This window comes from Phytophthora sojae (assembly GCF_000149755.1).
Source record: "Phytophthora sojae unplaced genomic scaffold PHYSOscaffold_2, whole genome shotgun sequence".
In the NCBI taxonomy this organism is placed as follows: Eukaryota; Oomycota; class Peronosporomycetes; order Peronosporales; family Peronosporaceae; genus Phytophthora; species Phytophthora sojae.
Window position 1 is genome coordinate 264,367 of NW_009258116.1, and position 17,851 is coordinate 282,217.

Below are 17,851 nucleotides of genomic sequence, written 5' to 3' on the forward strand. Positions count from 1 at the left end.
TTTACAGGCGTCAGAAACTTGCAGAATTCTTCCAAAGCCTGCCATTTACTGTCATCGAGCGGGGCTGCAAGTCGGTCATCGGGCCCGATCGAGAAGTTTCGATAGCCTTCGTGGCGGCCGTGAATGCGCCGCAGCAGCTCCTCAATGGGCTTTCGCAAGTGAATTGCGGATATCACCATCGACCAGGTGCTGTTCCAGCGCGTGACACAGTCAAGCACAGGCTGCTCGAACTTCACCTCCAATACTTTGCAGATTCGTTCAAGTTCTTCATTCAGGGCCGTGGACTCGACAAGTTTCCTCAGGATAACGCGTATGGTGCCGATGCAGGTATCAACGAACGAGCACTGGGTGAGGCCTTCTTTGACAGGAAGCTGCAGCACATGAGCAAGACAGCGAATTTGAAACACATTCTGCGGTGCTTCAATGGCGCTACAGGATTCAGAAGTCATGTCAGCGGCTGATGGAGGTATCGCGTCGCTCAGGTGATCTCGAACTGCATCGGGTAGCTTGGCACGAATAGATCGGACCATTGTCTTGTTGTTCTTAGCATTGTCCGTTGTAATAGCCCAGAGTGTTGCGAACAAAGCTCCATCCATCGCCTTTATCACGTCGAGCAAATGATCAGCAAGGCGCACCCCAGTATGCGGATACTCAACCCTTCGAAAGCCTAAAATGATGTAGCGAAGGTTCCAGTCTTCATCGATCCAGTGCATCGTCACTACCATGTATCCTCTGTTCGCGGCAGACGTCCACATGTCCGTAGTTATAGATGTACGGCTTGACCGAACATCGCGAAATATTAGGCAGCGGACAATTGTCTTTCGGGCGAGGTCCTTTTCCAGTTTCCACCACACGATGACGCGATTCCGAATAGTTTGACGGCATGGGACCTTGTAGCTGGGCTCCAGTGTTGCACAAAACGCAATCAACTTAGGCTGCTCGACGGTTGCAAATGGCAGTGCGTTCTCCACGATCCACTCGACAAGGGCACTATCCACCTCTGCTTTGTTGAAGCCGCCCTCAATACGCTGCTTGACCATTCGTGCAAACCCGTGGTCAAACAGATCTGTTTGCCTTGCCGCCGGTGTATCCATCGCGGCGCCATATTCGCTGCTGTGATAGTTTTTTAGATGATTTCGCATCGTAGAGTGAGCCTTGGAGTTCCAGATTTATTCTCGGCCGTCGCGCTCACAACACTTACAGGAAAACTTGCCATTGCCGAGATCATTTATAAACGACCAGATATCAGAACGTTTACGCGATTTCTGCTCACTAGAAGCCGCGGAGCTATCTGCAGCCGTCATTGCTACGTCGTTCGCCACACCTTTGATGTCATGGCTGCTAGAAGTTCCTCCGGCATCCTCGTTGCCCTCCATGCTGCTCTGGGTTGGAAGCTGAGATTTGGTCCTCAAGGGGGGAAATGCCTATCCGGAGGACCAGTATCCGGATCCGGATAAGCTGTAAAATCCGACTCAATTCGACTCCGATCGGAGTCGAATCGACTCGATTCCAACTCAAACCAACTCTCTGTAAGCCGTTATTTGAATTATATATCTTGGATTCGCTAAACAATAATATTGAGATTTGCAGGTACCTCCATAATCGGCATCGAGTCGGATTTGAAACCGACGGAGACGGACCGGATCGTTCCCGGTGCAAATCCGTCTGAGTCGTAATGGCGAATCCAATCGATTATATTTTTAACATCACTAAGACAGAATCAAGGACACACCCTTTGCTTACTCCGCGATGCTAGCCGTGTTGCCGCCAATATGTATCAATATGTATTGAAAAGAGACAGAATCAAGGACACACCCTTTGCTTACTCCGCGATGCTAGCCGTACATATTGAAAAGAGACAGAATCAAGGACACACCCTTTGCTTACTCCGCGATGCTAGCCGTGCGCGCTCGCTCTTGTTGGTAGGGGCCGCCCGTCGTCGACCCTTCGTCGGAAGCCGCATCATCATCTTCTTCTTCTGCAGCGCCCCCAACTGACAGCACCGCTGGCGTCCGAGCTCGAGAGGGGAACCTAAATATGATTTATCCGAAAACATTTTGCCCGCGGTAGTTCAAGGCATATGTTTTACTAAATAATCGTTTGTTTCCTTTTGAACACGTGGACCAATCAGTTTCTTTCGATTTCTGGGAAAGGACGAGAACATATTTTGCGGATTTCGAGACATAATGAAACCAAGTGATTTTTATGCTGTTCTGAACAGCATCAGGTGATTTTCCAACCCTCCGCGTCCAAGGGGTTAAATGGATGGATAAAAAATACGCAAATTTTGAAGCAATAAATATTGAAGAGGCTCAGTACGGGAACGCTGTAGACTGCGCTTCGAGAGCTAGTGTTCGCACAAACACTAAGTGTATAGCTGACAATAGCATTTGCAAACTGTTTGTTAGGGTATAGTAACTCTGCCTAACATTTTTGTGGAGATAGATGGTTTTGACTTATTCATCTCGAAGCTCCTTTTAGTTGTTGGAAGCTGTCTGTTACGAGAAGTTCTGCTTATCTATACCAATAATGACCCCCTTATACTAGATTACTCTTGCTACGCCGTGGTGCGTACGCGGAATATGAATTCGAAAACCTGTAATGAGGAGCGGTGAATTTGATCGCTAGCGATAGAGCAGCAAATGTACAAACATATTTGCAAATAGCACTTGCAGTGAGTTAGTGTGTTGTGAAAATTGTCAGCATGTTTGTGGAGAACACTCTCGAGAGCACAAGGTTCGCCGGGCTACAATCAAGTACTCTATATATTATTCGTTGTCTACCTCTTATCTCAGTATTTAACCATTCCTCTCCACAATCGATACTGTAGGCCGAAAGGTTGGGGTACTGCTCTTTAAATCAACTGCATCTTGTCATTGCTGGCGACACGATATTTTCGTATGACTACTTGGTGAAAATGTCTTGGTTACATGTGATACACAAGTTAGTTAAAAAGCCTGGAATTACTATTGGTGATGATACTGACACAAACTCTGTAAGTCTTCATGGGGAACGCGAAATGTATCACGAGAAACGTGAGATCACTATAGTGATCTGTTCCCCGTCTACTGCACGTAAGATTTGTTGACTGGTACGTGCCAAATAAGTCCTTATGCAAAACAGCGTAAAAAGTGTTCTGAACCCACGTTGGGTGGGGATACGATGGTTCCGCAAACCCCTCGTTCAGTCTGAATTCACTTCGTAAGTTCCCGTCAAGACCGCGCGTGCCGAAGACCAACCAGCCAATATGCAGTTCGGGTTCTTCCTACTGCTAATCGCTGCCGCCGTCCTCACAAGCTGTGAGGTGGCCTCGGCCTCCGCCGACGTGGCCGCCACGCTCTCCAAGACGACTTCCTCGTATCTCTTCGCGGATGCACCTGATGCTGCTGGCAAAGGCAGCCGATTCTTGAGGAGCGACGTGGCTGAAGATGCTAAACGCAACAACCAACTGGGCGAAGAAGAGAGGGCAAACGCCTTCACTGAATACCTGAAGACCATAATGGCAAAACTCCTGGGTAATCCAAAGAAGGCGGATTTGACCAGAACCTTCCCGTCACCTCCAAAAGCGGATGTACTGCAGAGATCCAAGTCGTTTTCGGGTAGAAATGCCGAGGTGCAGAAGCTGACCCGGTCGAAGTCGCTCTCGAGTCTGAAGTCGAACCCAAATCTCGAGCAGGCGGCCGACGAAGTTCTACTGGCGGCTGCAACGAATGTGGTCAAACACTTCGACACTTTTATCGGGCGGAGGCAAGATCCCGACGCGATGTTTCGGCATTTCAAACTCGATCCCCGGGTGGCGAGGGCGGGTACGGTTTCCGATGATACACTGTTGGACGCGGCGAAGGGAAATCCAGAAGTTTTGGGGCAGTACGTGTTGTGGAACGAGTACTTGGCGTTCTACAAGGAGAAATATCCGAAGTGGGTTAGCATGCTTAAGTAAGCCCAAGCTTGATTAAAGCCGAAACCGGTCGTAATGGCCATGGGGATTTTGGGAGCGAACGAGCGATTTTGTATTGCACTGGATGCGGGCCCTGCCGCCTATAGCCATCGTGGCAGCCGTCAGCAGAATTAATAGATCGTGTCGATTTGCCAGTTTTTGGATCGGCTTGGGTTGTTCACCGAGCGACTCTTTCTTGAGCTTTGGCACCTGGCTGAATCAAACACTCCAGCACCTTTGGTTGTGGCATACCGGTAAGTTATTTCTCGCTTTGCCTTCTGTAGGGTGCTGTACATGATGGCTCCGTGACGGAGCGTAATAAGTATTAATTTCTGGTGTTTCAGACATGTGCATGCCCACTAACGCGCGCAGTACTCATTTAGCTGTAGTGCAACTAGCAGTTGTTTACACCTTTGTGCGGACACCTTCGTACCAACGTGCAATCAAATCCAAAAGTCGCAAAATTCATATTTCAATTTTCTAGTTAGCAACTTCAATTACGCATTCAAAGATGGAATTACGGCAATCAAATTCGTACAGTAGGCTACTACTACTGGTCCGACGAGCCCTGTTACATGCCGTACACCATGTCCTCATTGTTCGCCGCCTTGGTAACGAAGTCGCGACAGTGCAGCTCCATGCTGGCCACCAGCGCTGGGGTCATCACGTTCATGTTAGCGGTCGCGGCGCGCTCCAGGATGTGCATTTGGCGTTCCGAAATGGAGAGGATCTCACCGTTGCTGTCTGGCTCACGCGAGCGATCGTAGATTGCGTGGCGATCTAGAGCCAAGTCTCGCTAAATGCGGGATTTTAGGACGCTGCTTCTCGAGGACGGTGTGGCGAGTAACGCGGCCTTGGAGGGACATCTGCGAAGAAGAAGGCGAATGCGAAGTGAGCTCCCTTCGGTCGGCGTCGGCTATAGTGCGCGCCAAACCGCGCGCCCTTGCTTTTGGCGCGAGCATAGCACGCCAGTGTATTCCCATTCGTACACACACTTAAATATTAAATTCTTTGGATGTAAGATAACTATCATACAGTATACGAAATGAACAAGTAAATGGTCCCCAAGATATCGAATGCCGTTAGCCCGGCGTGTCGCCGTTAACATCGGTGCTGCTTCCTATCTTGCGATCGACAGTAGAGCTTGCCAGGTGATTTACAGCAAAACTCGCCCAGTCCGAATTCACTTCTAAATTTCATGCAAGACCCCCAAGCGCTGAAGATAAAGGTTGTCATGCAGTTCGTCTTCGTTCTGCTGCTGCTTGCTGCCTCCATTCTCCTGGCCAGCTCTGATGTCGTCTCGGCCTCCGTAAATAAGGACGTCACGCTCTCCAAGTCGACTCGTTCGGACCTCGTCCACTCGGCGAATGCTGGTTCGGTTAGGCTCTTGAGACGTGAGGACCAGAACGACGAGTCGGAGGACGGAGAGAGGGGCTTGTCCAGAGCTGTGGCCGAAAAGGCAGCAAACGCTGCCTCGAAATTGACTAAGTCAAAGTCGTTTTTGTCTGAGAAGGCTGCGGTGCAGAAGTTTGCCCGGTCCAAGTCCTTTTCGGACCTGAAGAGGAACCTGAATTACGAGCAGCTGGGCAACGAAATCAAGACAGGGTACAAGAGCTCTCTTCTCGTAAACTTCAAGGTGTGGAACAAGCAGAAGCGCGATCCCGATGAGATGTTCCGGTTCTTTAACCTCGACCACAGGCTGGCGGGGGCGACGAAGGCTGATAAGCACAAAATATGGGACGCGGCGAAGCAGATGACGTCTATGGGCAGTACATCCTGTGGTATAAGTACTCGAAGTTCTACAAAAAGGAAAACCCGGGCTGGGTTAGCACGCTAGTACACCTAAAGGCTGACTAAACCGATCGTAGCTAGCTGCGAGGATTTTAGGGGACAGAGGAGTGAGTCAGAACATAAATTCAATGGCTTTTTTCTACCAAAAGGTGTTGCTGGTTGCTCCTTTTTAGATGCCGCTTTGAGAATTCGCCTCGATGCTGTACTAAATGTACAACTGCAGTTTTATCACATTCATGGAAGTCTGCCATCATTTCTTACAAAACATGGTTTGCTCAAAATTCGCTCTCGATTCCCGTCTCACGGTTGGGCTCCGATTCTGCTGTCGTTCACATCGTCGAGCGCAAGTTTTCACTTTATTCAAGCGTACGCCAACAAACCACAGCGGGTAGCGTTGAAGGCGAGATTGATACTGATTTCGTGTAATTCACCCCGTCTGCCACCCCCCAGTGCTTGGCGCGTTTCCGTTTGAAATAGGTGAAAAGCCGGTGTCGGTGGTCGTTTGGAAGTGGTGGACGTGTTGGGAGAAAAGTCTGCAAGCAAGTAGGCACTTAGAGAGAGGTGCCTCCCGCGTTGAGGACCTGCATGTAGACCGCACGATAGCCGGTAAACGCTATGGCATGAATTGATTGCCTCTGTGAAACTTCAAGTCGTACTGTACCGAGCTCGACATGCACGTCCACTGTATACTGTGGGCTGACAAGGTGAACAGTGTGTCTGAATGTCGACGTTGCTTCCTGCAAACAGGGACGAGGGAACAAAGGAGCTCAACAGTGGTCCACCCACGCGCCTCGGGTCATCAAGTCAGCGGAAATGATCTTGAGCACGACGGCTCGAAAGCCTTCTCTTGCATGGATAGCGAGTTCTCCGCGCCAGCTCAAGACGCACGAATCCACGAGGCACCCAAGCATCATGTGGGACGTTCTCCCTTCCAGCGAGCCACCCAGTCGACGGACCTCCTGCCATCTTCCATCACTTCCCAACTCGAGCTCGACAGCGCACTCACCTCCCTTTCGTTCACCAATGGCGACTCCGACCACAAGTTTCCGTTCTTCCAGACCCAACTGCAGACACTCCAGCCACCCTCCCCCCAACCAACTGTCAAGCAGCCACTTCGGTCGATCCCAAGGGCCCCCTCCTGACTCTGTCATCCGCCTCTCGCCCGACCGGAAGGCGGAGATGCTGCAGAGGACGCAGAAACTGGAGCGAGACGTGCTCGACTCCATCGACCACGAGAGCTGGAAGCTGCGCATGAACCAGAAGGGCATCTCCTACTACGTGGACGACAGCGTCGGCAGGGGCCTCACTCGCTTCTGCTGTGTCGGAAGTACCGACGCCCCCGTGGCCGACATCATGGAGCTGTTTCTCGTCTCCAGCACCGAGTCGCTGCTCAAGAACGTGCGTATCATGTACCGCAACGTCAAGGAGGCCAAGATCCTGTCGGTCGTGAAGCGCTCCACCCCCTTCACCCCTTTCCATTCCGCCTACATCCGCTACACGAGCTTCGACACGCCCATGCTCATGAGCGACCGCGACTTCTGCCTCTGTGTCTGCACCAACCTCATCGAGCACGAGGACGGCTCCACTGTCGGCTACTGCCTCTGGGAGTCGGTGGACCTGCCGGAGTGTCCCGACCGGTCGGCCACCGACAAGATCATCCGCAGTAGGATGTGGCGGTCCGGGTACGTCATGAAGAACTCGGGCAAACCGAACGCGTTGACGAAGGTGCGGTACATCATCGGCGTAGAGATCGGGGGCTTCGTCCCCAAACTAACGGGGTGGATCTACATGTCGGCCTTCGGGGCCAACTGCCGGCGGGTGTGTGAGCACTACAGGAAGCGGTGGCTGGACCCGGAGACGTTCAAAAGGCGAGAAGATTGGGAGAGGAAGGCAGATGCGAAGGAGTGTCCGATATGCCGTCGGAAGTTTGGGCCCTTCGTCAAGAGATACAACTGCGTCAAGTGTGGGCTAGTTGTCGGTGGACACTGCTCCAGGATGGAGGACGTGAGTGTGCGGGGGGTAGGGATCACGAGTGTCCGAATTTGCTACGCGTGCTTGAAGGCGGCGGGCATGCTGACGACGAATCCGGGTGCTGTCCGTCTCGAGGCACGACAGCCTGTCGTGCCTCGAGACTACTTCGACAGTGTCAAGAGCGAGGGGAAGGATATTCGAGAGCCGTTCTCGGCGTCGAGCGGGAGCTCCACCTTCTGCATGAGTGCGTAAGGGACAAGTAAGCTTAGTGTTATTTTCTTTACTACTACTGTAACGACTCGATGGCACGATGATTTGGTTTGGTTTAACTTGTTGGTTCCGCCCTTGGTGATGTCCGGGAGTTGGTAATGAGCCGTTGAGACGAGCGTTGCGACGTTGGCAACCAGAAAAATCAATGCGAAAGGTGGCCGGCCGGTCATACAGTAGCGTCGTATACCTGTACGTTTGGTGCAAATGCACGAAGCTCTACGGTTCCTTGCCTGGCTCTGCTGCAGTTTGATGCACTGACCGCTTCAAGCAGTTCCTGTACCGCTACTGCAGTACGTATCCCGGTCGAGTCGGGCTTCGAATCGTGAAGGAAAGAGATTCAGTAAGTGCATTCGTCACTAACACAATACCTATAGAAGATTATGAACTACGGGGCTGAAGAGCCGAGGGTCTTGCTCCGAGAGCAGCAACAACGACTAGTATGTACGACCCCACAGGCGTGGTGTACAATGTACACCACTGTACATTGGCAGTTGTCGGATCGCAATGAGTCAGACAAACCAGAGATGAACACCGCAGATTTGCTTTCGTGAGTCGCCACCTCAACGTGACTAGGAAAATGAACTCAAAGCGCGCCAGAGCTCCAGCGCTTCTCCATCGTTGGACATCTCGCAAGCCAAAAGGGCACGTGCGTTGGTTGATCGATATGCGCGCTTGGTTTCATCTCGTCGAGTCCGCTTTGACTGTTCATTCGGTCGCAGCGGCTGCGGGCCCACCTGGATCTTGAGAAGCAACAAACAAGCGGGTGTCGGTCAAAGCAAACACCTGCGGTGCCGGAAAACTCAACGACGGTGGATTGTGTGCTTGATTATCCCGTGACACCTTGTTGCAGACGCAACAGCATCAAGATGGCGGGGTACAAATCCGCCGCCACGAGCCTGCGACCTACGACGGCCACGACAGGCTCAGCAGTCTCTCAGTTTAACTCTCGCTGCAGAGCGCTCACACCCGAATCTGTCGCCGCCTCCGCCTACTGTAGACCTCCAACTTTTAAACACAATGGGCGAGGGCAGGACGAAGACTTCGGTTTCAACCGCCAGAACGGGCATGCAGAAGTGCAGCTGGGGAGTGAGTACCAGCGTCCAGCTGAACTCACAAAAGCCACAGCGGCCGCAGCCGCAGCAGGTTCCGATTCGCAGCACCATCAACCTCGCGCATACTTTGAAACCCTTTGAGCAAACCCTGAGGCCGTTCGAGCAGACTGTTAACCCGTTCGAGGAGACCATCAGACCGTTCGCCCAGACCATCAAGCCATCGTCCAAGCAGACGCAGCCTCGTCACTCGCAGCAGCTTCCGACCCGACCGTCACAGCACCATGCCGGCCACCCGCCCCGACGCAACAACCAGGTACCTCAGCCTCAGTCTCAGCAGGCAGGCTTTCGTCATTCGGTGGCGACGCTGCGGCCTCCGAGAACCGCGCGGCCGACCGAGCGACCGTCGCAGCAGTTCTCGAACCACCACGTCAGCAGCTTCCAGCGCTCGTTGGGACCGTCGAGCCACCGACAACCTTTGGCCGGAACGCCCATGACACTGTCGGACCTCGTGACGGAAGAGCCGACCGACAGCAGCAATGATGATAACACTCCGTTGACGGTGGATCTGTCGCCTCGTCGTCGTCGCGAGGTCATCTCGCGCATGAAGAAGTCCGTCAAGGAGACCATCCTCGACTCGATGCCTCCGGACTCGTCCACCAACCCGCAGTGGAAGCTCAAGCTGCGCAAGAAGGACATCTCGTGCTATGTGGACGAAACAACCGTCCAGCCTGGCCAGACCCGGTTCTGCTGCGTGAGCCACACCCACGCGACGGTGGACGAGGTCATGAGCCTCTTCCTTTCGCCCGACAAGGAGACGCAGCAGCGCAACGACCGCTTGCTGTACGACAACCTCCTGGAGACGCGCGTCCTGACGGAGCTGCGGGAACCGACCAAGGAACGCCCCATGAACTCCATGTCGGTGCGGTATTCGACCTACCAGACCCCCGGTCCGCTGGCCAACCGGCAGATCTGCTCGGTTGTAGCCACCGACATGGTCCGTCAACCTGACGGCTCCACGATCGGCTACTGCCTGTGGGATTCCATCGACGACCCGGAGTTCGCGAAAGCCGGTAAGAGACCGGGGCTCGAGGTGTGCAAGATGTTCCGGTCAGGCTTCTTCGTGCGACGGTCAGGCCGGCGCGGGTCTTCCGACAAGCCGGGTCAGACCAAGATCGTGTACATGGTGGGCATGGAGAACGCGGCGTGGGCGTCGGGGCTCACGACGCGCTACCTCATGGAGAAGTATGGCAACACCTTGGGTCGCATCTGCTCGCACCTGCGGCGCAAGAACTTCGACTCGCAGACGTTCGTGACCAAGACCCAGTGGGCGTCCAAGATCTCGGCCAAGAGCTGCAAGCAGTGCGAGAAGCCCTTCCAAGTGCTCTCATGCCGCGTCAACTGCCACGCGTGCGGGCAGGTGGTCTGCCGATCTTGCACTTCCAAGGAGTCGGTCGAGATTCAAGGCGTGGGGGTCGTCGTGCCCACGCACATCTGCTTCTGGTGCCTCGAAAAGGCCGGCCTCCCAGCTCCCGCCTCGGCGTCGGCGCCGAAGACAAGGAAGGATAGGAGGATCAAGCGGCTCGAGTCCGACACCGCCGTCATGTACCGAGCGTCGTGCCAAGCGAACGCACTAACGCAGCAGCGAGAGCATTCTATGTCGGTTGTCAATGCCGATTTCTCGGACGATGACGACGAGGACAGAGAGAGTGGGGAATGGGCCATCACGACGCAGGGAATCCCCGTCCAAGAGTCTGACAACGGTCGAAGCTGTATCAATGTGCGTATGGGTGTGCATGGTAGTTATCTGTAGTGTGCGTGTGAATAATAAACTACAGTATGTGTGGCTCGCAAGTGAGCCTTGAGAACGATCCTTCACCGACCTGACTGCAGTCTTCCGTCGGCACCAACACTTTTTCGTCGAGGTACCTATTTGCCCTGCATATCGTGGCTCCGTATCGTCGTAGTCCGGTACACTATTCCTCCCTTGGCAAATTGCCGGGCAATCCAATGCAGACTGCGCTGCTTGACTCTGTCAGTCGTTTAGCGCCGACGATCAAGTCATGCAATCTTTCTCTCTTACATCTTGACGAGCGTTTGTCCTCTACATGTAGGAATGCTGCTAATGCAGTCAAGTCGAGCTTTGCGTTGCCGGTGCGAGACTCGTTCGAGAGGTGGGATGCCGCAAAGGTGGCATTGAATCTGTCCGCCGTGTCGGGCGCTAGAGGTGCACACTAGTGCTCAAAGTGGGGCTTTGAAAGCGCCTACATCTCCGAGCTGTTTCTGCTAGTATCGCAGAGGACCAGCTCAACTACAGCGCGTGATCGGCACGGAAGTATCCATTCACTTGCTGCGAGCTAAAAAGTTACCAACGGCGAGCAGATCGCCGACCGAGAGCATGCAACCCGCCAAGAGCTGCGCTTGAAGCGATCAGAACCCCCCAGAGAGCGACGGGGTTGGCCTCGTCCTCCCTGGAAGTGGAAGGGCTGTCGAAAGTCAATCGACGGCGATCTTAGGAATTATCACGGCGCATTCAAAAGTGTGGGCTCCGACCGCTGCGTCCGTAGGTGCTGGGAGGCCCAAGGTCGAACTTCGACGTCCCGCGTGGCGCGAAACTTACAGCATCGCCAAGTTACCAGCCGCGATTTGCTCCCGTGGGCCACGGGCCGTGGCTTTCAGGTTCAACGTGGCCAAAAAATATGAAGTTCTGTACAGTACTTCGAAGTACTTAAGTGCATGTAGCAGTGTCAACAAATTGTCCGAGTGGATTTCCAAAGCGCCACCTCGCCGCTGAGACCCCCACGCCAACCTTGATGACAAGCGAGCACGCTCTGTTCTCGCGGTGCTTTGGTTGAGTCCGCCCTCGGTTCAAAGAGGAGGCGTTGCAAGCCTCGAGTTTACGCTTTCGGGCTCAAATCGACAGCAGCAAGCATCCGATCGCTGGTCCACCTGGATCCCGGGAAGAGACCGACAAGTCGATGGAGCAAACAAGCAACTCGGCGACGGCGCGCAGGCCCCAAAGAAGGACAAGAACCCTCTTTGACTCTCTCGACGATGGCGCCGCCACCTGCTGGGTGACGGCGTCGATAGAGAGGAGGAAGCGCGAGCATTGATGTCGGCGGCAGTGGGAGCTCGGCGGTGACTGCGGTGTCAGTAGGGGCTGGGCAGCGCCTGTGCTTGCTTATCTTGCAGACACTTTGGCTTGTCTTGGCGCGTTGCACCTTTGATGCCAGCCAGCACATCCGCAGGAGCGAGAGAGCACGCTTTGGCTTGGACTTGGACTTGGACTTGGCTTGACTTGATCCTCTCTCTCACAAGTGAATTCTCTCGCTGTCTCAGCGTCACCGGTGACGACCATGAACAACGCGGACGGGTGGACGTCCCCCACTACCACGCAGGACCAGCACTGGGGCGTGCGCAGCGGCGCCAAGCTGCTGTCGCGACCGTCGCGCCACGCCGCCAACCAGAGCGCCACCAATCTCGAGCAGACCCTCACGCCCTTCGAGCTGACCATCAACCCCTTTGAGCAGACCAACAGGCCAGCATTCGACCAAACTATGCGGCCAAGAGAGCAGCAGCGTCGACGACAGTCTCACGAACCTCTTCGGACACAGCGGAGTCCGGAGCAATCGCGACAGCCTCGACCGATGCCCCAACCGGTGCCGAACAATCGCGCCACGAGCCTCGGACGCTCCATGGGGCCGTTGCCTCAAGCCTCCCGCGTTCGCACTGTCAGCGACCAACCAGTACAACAACCACGTCGACAGTCACAGCAGATCCCGGACGTGGGTCGGTCGGTCGGCTCCTCGCGACCGGTTCCGAGTCATCAGATGAACAACGCCCAGCAGCAGCGTATCAGCAGCCTCGAGCGCTCGACTCGAGGGTACAAGCCGGTCTCGAACCATCGGACGAGCAGCCAACAGCCTCCACGACCGTCGCAGCAGATCTCAATGGGGTTCCCGCACCTCGAGCGGCTCCGCAGCGACAAATCGGCCAGCGGGGGCAGCAGCAACAGCAACAGCAACAGCAGCGCCGAGTCGTACGTGGAGCTCGCCCCCGCTCGACGCCGCGAGCTCATTTCTCGCGTGAACGAGTCCGTGCAGAGCGTCATGGCGTCGATGCTGACCGACAAGCCCAACAACGTGCAGTGGAAGCCCAAGCTCCGCAAGAAGGACGTGTCGTACTATATGGACGAGACCAGCGTCAAGCCTGGCCAGACGAGGTTCTGCTGCGTGAGCCACACCCACGCGACGGTGGAGGAAGTCATGAAGCTCTTCGTGCTGTCCGACACGGAGTCGGTCAAGCGCAACAACCGCGTGCTGTCCGACAGTCTCCTGGAGGCTCGAGTTGTGTCGGTGCTGCGCCGACCGACCAACGAGCGGCCGATGAACTCCATGTACGTGCGGTACTCGAGCTACCAGGCACCCGGTCTCATGGTGAACCGAGACGTGTGCGTTGCTGTGGCCACCGACATGATCCGTCAGCCGGACGGATCGACCATCGGCTACTGCCTCTGGGACTCCGTGGACGACGCCGAGTTCGTGGGAACTAACAAGAAACCAGGGCTTGAGCCTTTCACGATGTTCCGGTCGGGCTTCTTCCTCAGACGGTCAGGTCGCCGACACTCGTCCAGCGATGACCCGAACCAGAACTACACCAAGATCGTGTACATGGTCGGCCTGGAGCCTGGCGGTTGGGCCCCCGGGTTCACTGCTCGCTTTATGATGGAGAAGTTCGGCTCGAACCTCACGCGCATCTGCTCACACTTCCGCCGTAAGAGTCTGGACTCGCGCACGTTCGTGATGAAGACCCAGTGGCGCTCCAAGATGTCGGCCAAGAGCTGCAAGGAGTGCGAGAAGCCCTTCCAAGTGCTCTCGAACCGAGTTAACTGCCACGCGTGCGGCCACGTGGTCTGCAGATCCTGCGCGTCCAAGGAGATGGTGGAGCTGCACGCGGTGGGCATCGTCCCCATGCACATCTGCTTCTCGTGCCTCGACAAGGCTGGTCTTCCCGCTCCTGCGTCGTCGTCTCAGAACGCTCGATCCAGCTTGAGGAGAAGGCGACTGCAGTCGGACAGCGCGGCGTTGAACCGAGCAGCAGCCCAAGCACAAGCAGAGGCGCTGTCTCAGTCGCAGCCGTACCAACAGTCGAAGTCGGTCGTAGACAGCGATTTGATCGAAGAGGACGAGGAAGACGACGACACGGACACTGGCGAGTGGTCCTTCACGCCCTCGGGCGTACCGGTGAGGCCCTATCGAATGGCAACAGCCCCAACGCCCAAGTAGAGTTGCAACAAGTACAAGTAGTGGATGTAGAGCTGGAAGCGTGCCGGTGTGTTGCTGTAAAAGACCAATGAACCTCATCTAAAAGTAAATTACGAAAACTTCATCTTAGGCACTCTATACGTGGACCTCTAGCTTTGAAGCTTTGGCCACCTTATCGATGGACAGACATGACGAATAGTATTGGAAGAAGAATGGAGAGACTAAGTATTTACTGTATTCACTGTGCTTTAAGCTTATACGGCGCAATGCACTACATGCAGAGCACTAAAGCACTTACTCGTTCTTGGGGAAGATCTCCTTGTACTGAAGCAGGTTCTCCTTGTAGCCGAGCGGCTTGCGGCCGGTCAGACGCTCAACGGTGTCAGTCACCTTGTTCATCGAGCCGTTGGCCAGAGTCTCACCGCAGCACAGCAGGTCGCCGATGCAGAGCTTCATGGGAGTCTTGGAGAAGTCGCCAAAAAACTCCGTGGGCAGACCGCGGCCCAGCCAGTACTCGCGCAGCTCCTCGTCGGGCATGTCGACGTACTTGCCGTTGTAGCCGCTGATGGAGTTCATCCAGTTGAACATGTCCTCGTCGAGCACGCACTCCGGGCCGGTGACGTCCACGACCGTGTTCTTGTCCTGCTTGCCGAGCAGCAGAGCGCCGAACACGCGGCCGCAGTCCTCAATGGCCACGTAGGCGCCGGGGACGCCGTGCGAGTTCCAGAGCCAACGGTCTCCGTTGAAGTGCCACGACGGAGCGAAGAAGCGAGGCGTGTTGTCCTGGTACAGCCAGTCGCGCTGGATGTTGTACTCGAGGCCCGAGGCATAGATGAGCTGTTCCGTGTACTGGTGGTCACGCGGCAGGAACGGCAGCTGCTCGTTGGGCAGGTCCGAGCCGGCGCCCACGAACGACGTGTAGCACACGCGCTTGACGCCCACGGCCTTGGCGGCCTCAATGCAGTTCTTCATCTGGCCACGACGGCCCTCGCCGAACAGCCAGGTGGAGATGAAGGCCACGGCCTCAGCGCCCTCGAAGACCTTCTTCAGGCTGTCGATGTCGAGGTAGTCGGCCTGCTCCACGATGGCGCCCTTGGCCTTCCAGGCCGCAACGCGCTCGGCGGGCAGCTTCTCCACGTTCGAGCTCGTGAGCACCAGCACGTCCTCGGGTTTCTTGATCTCGACCGCGTAGTCGGCAGCGTGGCCGCCGATGTTGCCACCGACACCCGTGAGCACGTACTTGACCATGGTTGATGGAGAGAGGTTGGAGGAAGTTGGGACTTGTTGCTGAGACTGCAAAAAGCAAAGTGAGACCTTCCTCCTGCTGCAGCAGTGGCGCCACGTACACGTGGGTAGCCAACAGATCCGCAGGCGAACAGCAGGGAGGGAGCTTGAGAAGCGATCCCGTTTTCTGCCTGCCGTGGACTGACGGCTGGCGCACCGCCGAGACGTGAAGTCCCTGCTGGGATGTGAAGCGGATGGGGGCAACTAAAGCCAGCGTATTGGAGATGACTGCAAGTTGCAGCATACAAAAATCAAGATGTTTGAGCCGTTACAGGGCCACTTCAACGTGCCTGCAGCACCACCATTATTATTAATACTTTTTGACAGCTAAGTTGGACATCTACATGTAAAATGGTGAAAGCAATTGGAGGTACTGTACATGTACTGTGTAGTCGATGGAGGCCGCTGGACACTCGAGTGGAGAGTCTTCATCAAGCCGGTCTCGCGGTGTCGACAATATGGCGCAGTCAGCGCACGGTGTCCACACTCCTTCGGCCTTTTTCGTGCTTTGGCATGTCCCTCCCGCGTGTGCGTGGAGTGGGAAACGGCAGCAAATGGCTGCGTCGCCGACTCGGTCGATCGTGTCCTAGACTTCAGCAGCTCCAGGCTCCAACTGCTGGCAGCACGTTGTCAGTGGCTCGACATTGGTACGTTCCCTGTGTAAGGATGAATTATCGTTCCTGGTGAGCCTTGCAAGTCCCAGGTTGCAGCCGGAGTCCTTCCCAGGTCCTTCGTCCAAGCGGCCCCAGCCGATCCTCTACTTGTACCTGTCTGTATCCGCTCACTGCGTGAACAAGAGCCGCGCTTGGCGCCAGCAATCCTGCCCAAGTTGAAGCCAAATTTCCGTTTGCTACAAAGCACGTAGATTATCCTTTTACGCTATTCAAAGTCGACATGTTTCCAAGTTTCCAAGTGCGATAAATCTGCAGCTCGGAGTACATTTTACTGGTTCTTGGGAAAAATCTCCTTGTACTGGAGCAGGTTCTCCTTGAAACCGAGCGGCTTGCGGCCGGTCAGACGCTCCACCGTGTCCGTCACCTTGTTCATCGAGCCGTTGGCCAGAGTCTCACCGCAGCACAGCAGGTCGCCGATGCACAGCTTCATGGGCAGCTTGGAGAAGTCGCCGTACAGGTCGGTGGGCAGGCCGCGGCCGAGCCAGTAGGCGCGCAGCTCCTCGTCGGGCATGTCGACGAACTCGCCCTTGTAGCCGCTGTGGGAGTTCATCCACTCGAAGATGTCCTGGTCGAGCACTGGCTCCGGGCCAGTCACATCCACAACAGTGTTCTTCTCCTGCTTGCCGAGCAGCAGAGCGCCGAACACGCGGCCACAGTCTTCGCGAGCCACATAGGCTCCGGGGACGCCGTGGCTGTTGATGAGCCAGCGGTCCTCGGTGAAGTGCCACGACTGCGCGAAGAACTGCGGGATGTTGTTCTGGTACAACCAGTTGCGCTGGATGTTGTAGTCCAGGCCCGAGTTGTAGATCTCGTGCTCGATGAAGTGGTGGTCGCGCGGCAGGAACGGCACCTGGTCGTTGGGCTTGTCCGAGCCAGCGCCCACGAAGGACGTGTAGCAGATGCGGTTGACGCCGGTCTCCTTGGCGGCCTGGATGACGTTTTTGGCCTGGTTGCGGCGGCTGTCGCCGATGAGCCACGTGGAGATGAAGGCCACGGCCTCCGCGCCCTCGAACACCTTCTTGAGGGTGTCCACGTCGTCGTAGGTGGCCGGCACGACCGTGATGCCCTTGGCCTCCCACGCTGCCTTCTTCTCGGCCGGGACGCTGTCGATCTTGTAGCTGGTGAAGACGATCTCGTCGTTGTCGTTCTTGATCTCAGCGACGTAGTCGGCCGCGAAGCCACCCAGGTTGCCGTCGGCGCCGGTGAGCACGTACTTGACCATTGTTGAAGGAGGAGGGAGGGAAGGCGGTGAACTTGCGTTCGGAGATGCAAAAGGTAAAGTGTGAGTGGACCGAGGGCGTCTCAATTGCAGTGAACTACATAGCTGGCATGGCCGCAGCCACCGAGAGGTAGCGTGTCTTTGCGGGGATTCACTCGGCCGTCGATACTTCCTGCACGGAGTTCAAGCACCTAAAAGCTCACTTCAATCCGAGCGAGCATGGTCTTGAAGAAGAGGCACCCAGCGGAGACCTTCAGCCTGCGTCTTTTTCGCGCCGACATCTACCGGTGCACGCGTTGATTTGCCCCTGCTTGAGCCGTGACGTTTGTATGCTTCGGCAGGACACGCGTCCTCAGCCCAAACGCACTCATCTGCTGCTGCCGACGGGACCT

General features: G+C 55.6%; 8 protein-coding genes across 8 annotated transcripts; 5 read left to right on the plus strand and 3 right to left on the minus strand.

The window, feature by feature from the left end:
• Positions 1–3,247: 3,247 nt before the first annotated feature.
• PHYSODRAFT_284664 (hypothetical protein) lies at positions 3,248–3,940 on the plus strand (the record flags this gene model as incomplete). The annotated part of the gene is made up of 1 exon (XM_009519865.1): positions 3,248–3,940. One exon carries the CDS (start codon positions 3,248–3,250, stop codon positions 3,938–3,940), a length of 693 nt encoding a protein of 230 aa, XP_009518160.1.
• Positions 3,941–4,508: 568 nt separating this feature from the next.
• PHYSODRAFT_324170 (hypothetical protein) lies at positions 4,509–4,803 on the minus strand (the record flags this gene model as incomplete). The annotated part of the gene is made up of 2 exons (XM_009519866.1): positions 4,509–4,681; positions 4,755–4,803. 2 exons carry the CDS (start codon positions 4,801–4,803, stop codon positions 4,509–4,511), a joined length of 222 nt encoding a protein of 73 aa, XP_009518161.1.
• Positions 4,804–5,171: 368 nt separating this feature from the next.
• On the plus strand, positions 5,172–5,774 carry PHYSODRAFT_284665 (hypothetical protein; the record flags this gene model as incomplete). Its single annotated transcript, XM_009519867.1, has 1 exon — positions 5,172–5,774. The coding sequence occupies one exon, from the start codon at positions 5,172–5,174 to the stop codon at positions 5,772–5,774; it is 603 nt and encodes a 200-aa protein (XP_009518162.1).
• Positions 5,775–6,751: 977 nt separating this feature from the next.
• On the plus strand, positions 6,752–8,026 carry PHYSODRAFT_539415 (hypothetical protein; the record flags this gene model as incomplete). Its single annotated transcript, XM_009519868.1, has 1 exon — positions 6,752–8,026. One exon carries the CDS (start codon positions 6,752–6,754, stop codon positions 7,949–7,951), a length of 1,200 nt encoding a protein of 399 aa, XP_009518163.1. The 3' UTR covers positions 7,952–8,026.
• A 960-nt stretch (positions 8,027–8,986) lies between these two features.
• PHYSODRAFT_324172 (hypothetical protein) lies at positions 8,987–10,831 on the plus strand (the record flags this gene model as incomplete). The annotated part of the gene is made up of 1 exon (XM_009519869.1): positions 8,987–10,831. The coding sequence occupies one exon, from the start codon at positions 8,987–8,989 to the stop codon at positions 10,829–10,831; it is 1,845 nt and encodes a 614-aa protein (XP_009518164.1).
• Positions 10,832–13,127: 2,296 nt separating this feature from the next.
• On the plus strand, positions 13,128–14,303 carry PHYSODRAFT_485320 (hypothetical protein; the record flags this gene model as incomplete). Its single annotated transcript, XM_009519870.1, has 1 exon — positions 13,128–14,303. The coding sequence occupies one exon, from the start codon at positions 13,128–13,130 to the stop codon at positions 14,301–14,303; it is 1,176 nt and encodes a 391-aa protein (XP_009518165.1).
• A 196-nt stretch (positions 14,304–14,499) lies between these two features.
• Positions 14,500–15,530, minus strand: PHYSODRAFT_554510 (hypothetical protein; the record flags this gene model as incomplete). Its single annotated transcript, XM_009519871.1, has 1 exon — positions 14,500–15,530. One exon carries the CDS (start codon positions 15,528–15,530, stop codon positions 14,577–14,579), a length of 954 nt encoding a protein of 317 aa, XP_009518166.1. The 3' UTR covers positions 14,500–14,576.
• A 978-nt stretch (positions 15,531–16,508) lies between these two features.
• On the minus strand, positions 16,509–17,462 carry PHYSODRAFT_253846 (hypothetical protein; the record flags this gene model as incomplete). Its single annotated transcript, XM_009519872.1, has 1 exon — positions 16,509–17,462. One exon carries the CDS (start codon positions 17,460–17,462, stop codon positions 16,509–16,511), a length of 954 nt encoding a protein of 317 aa, XP_009518167.1.
• Between the last annotated feature and the right edge of the window lie 389 nt (positions 17,463–17,851).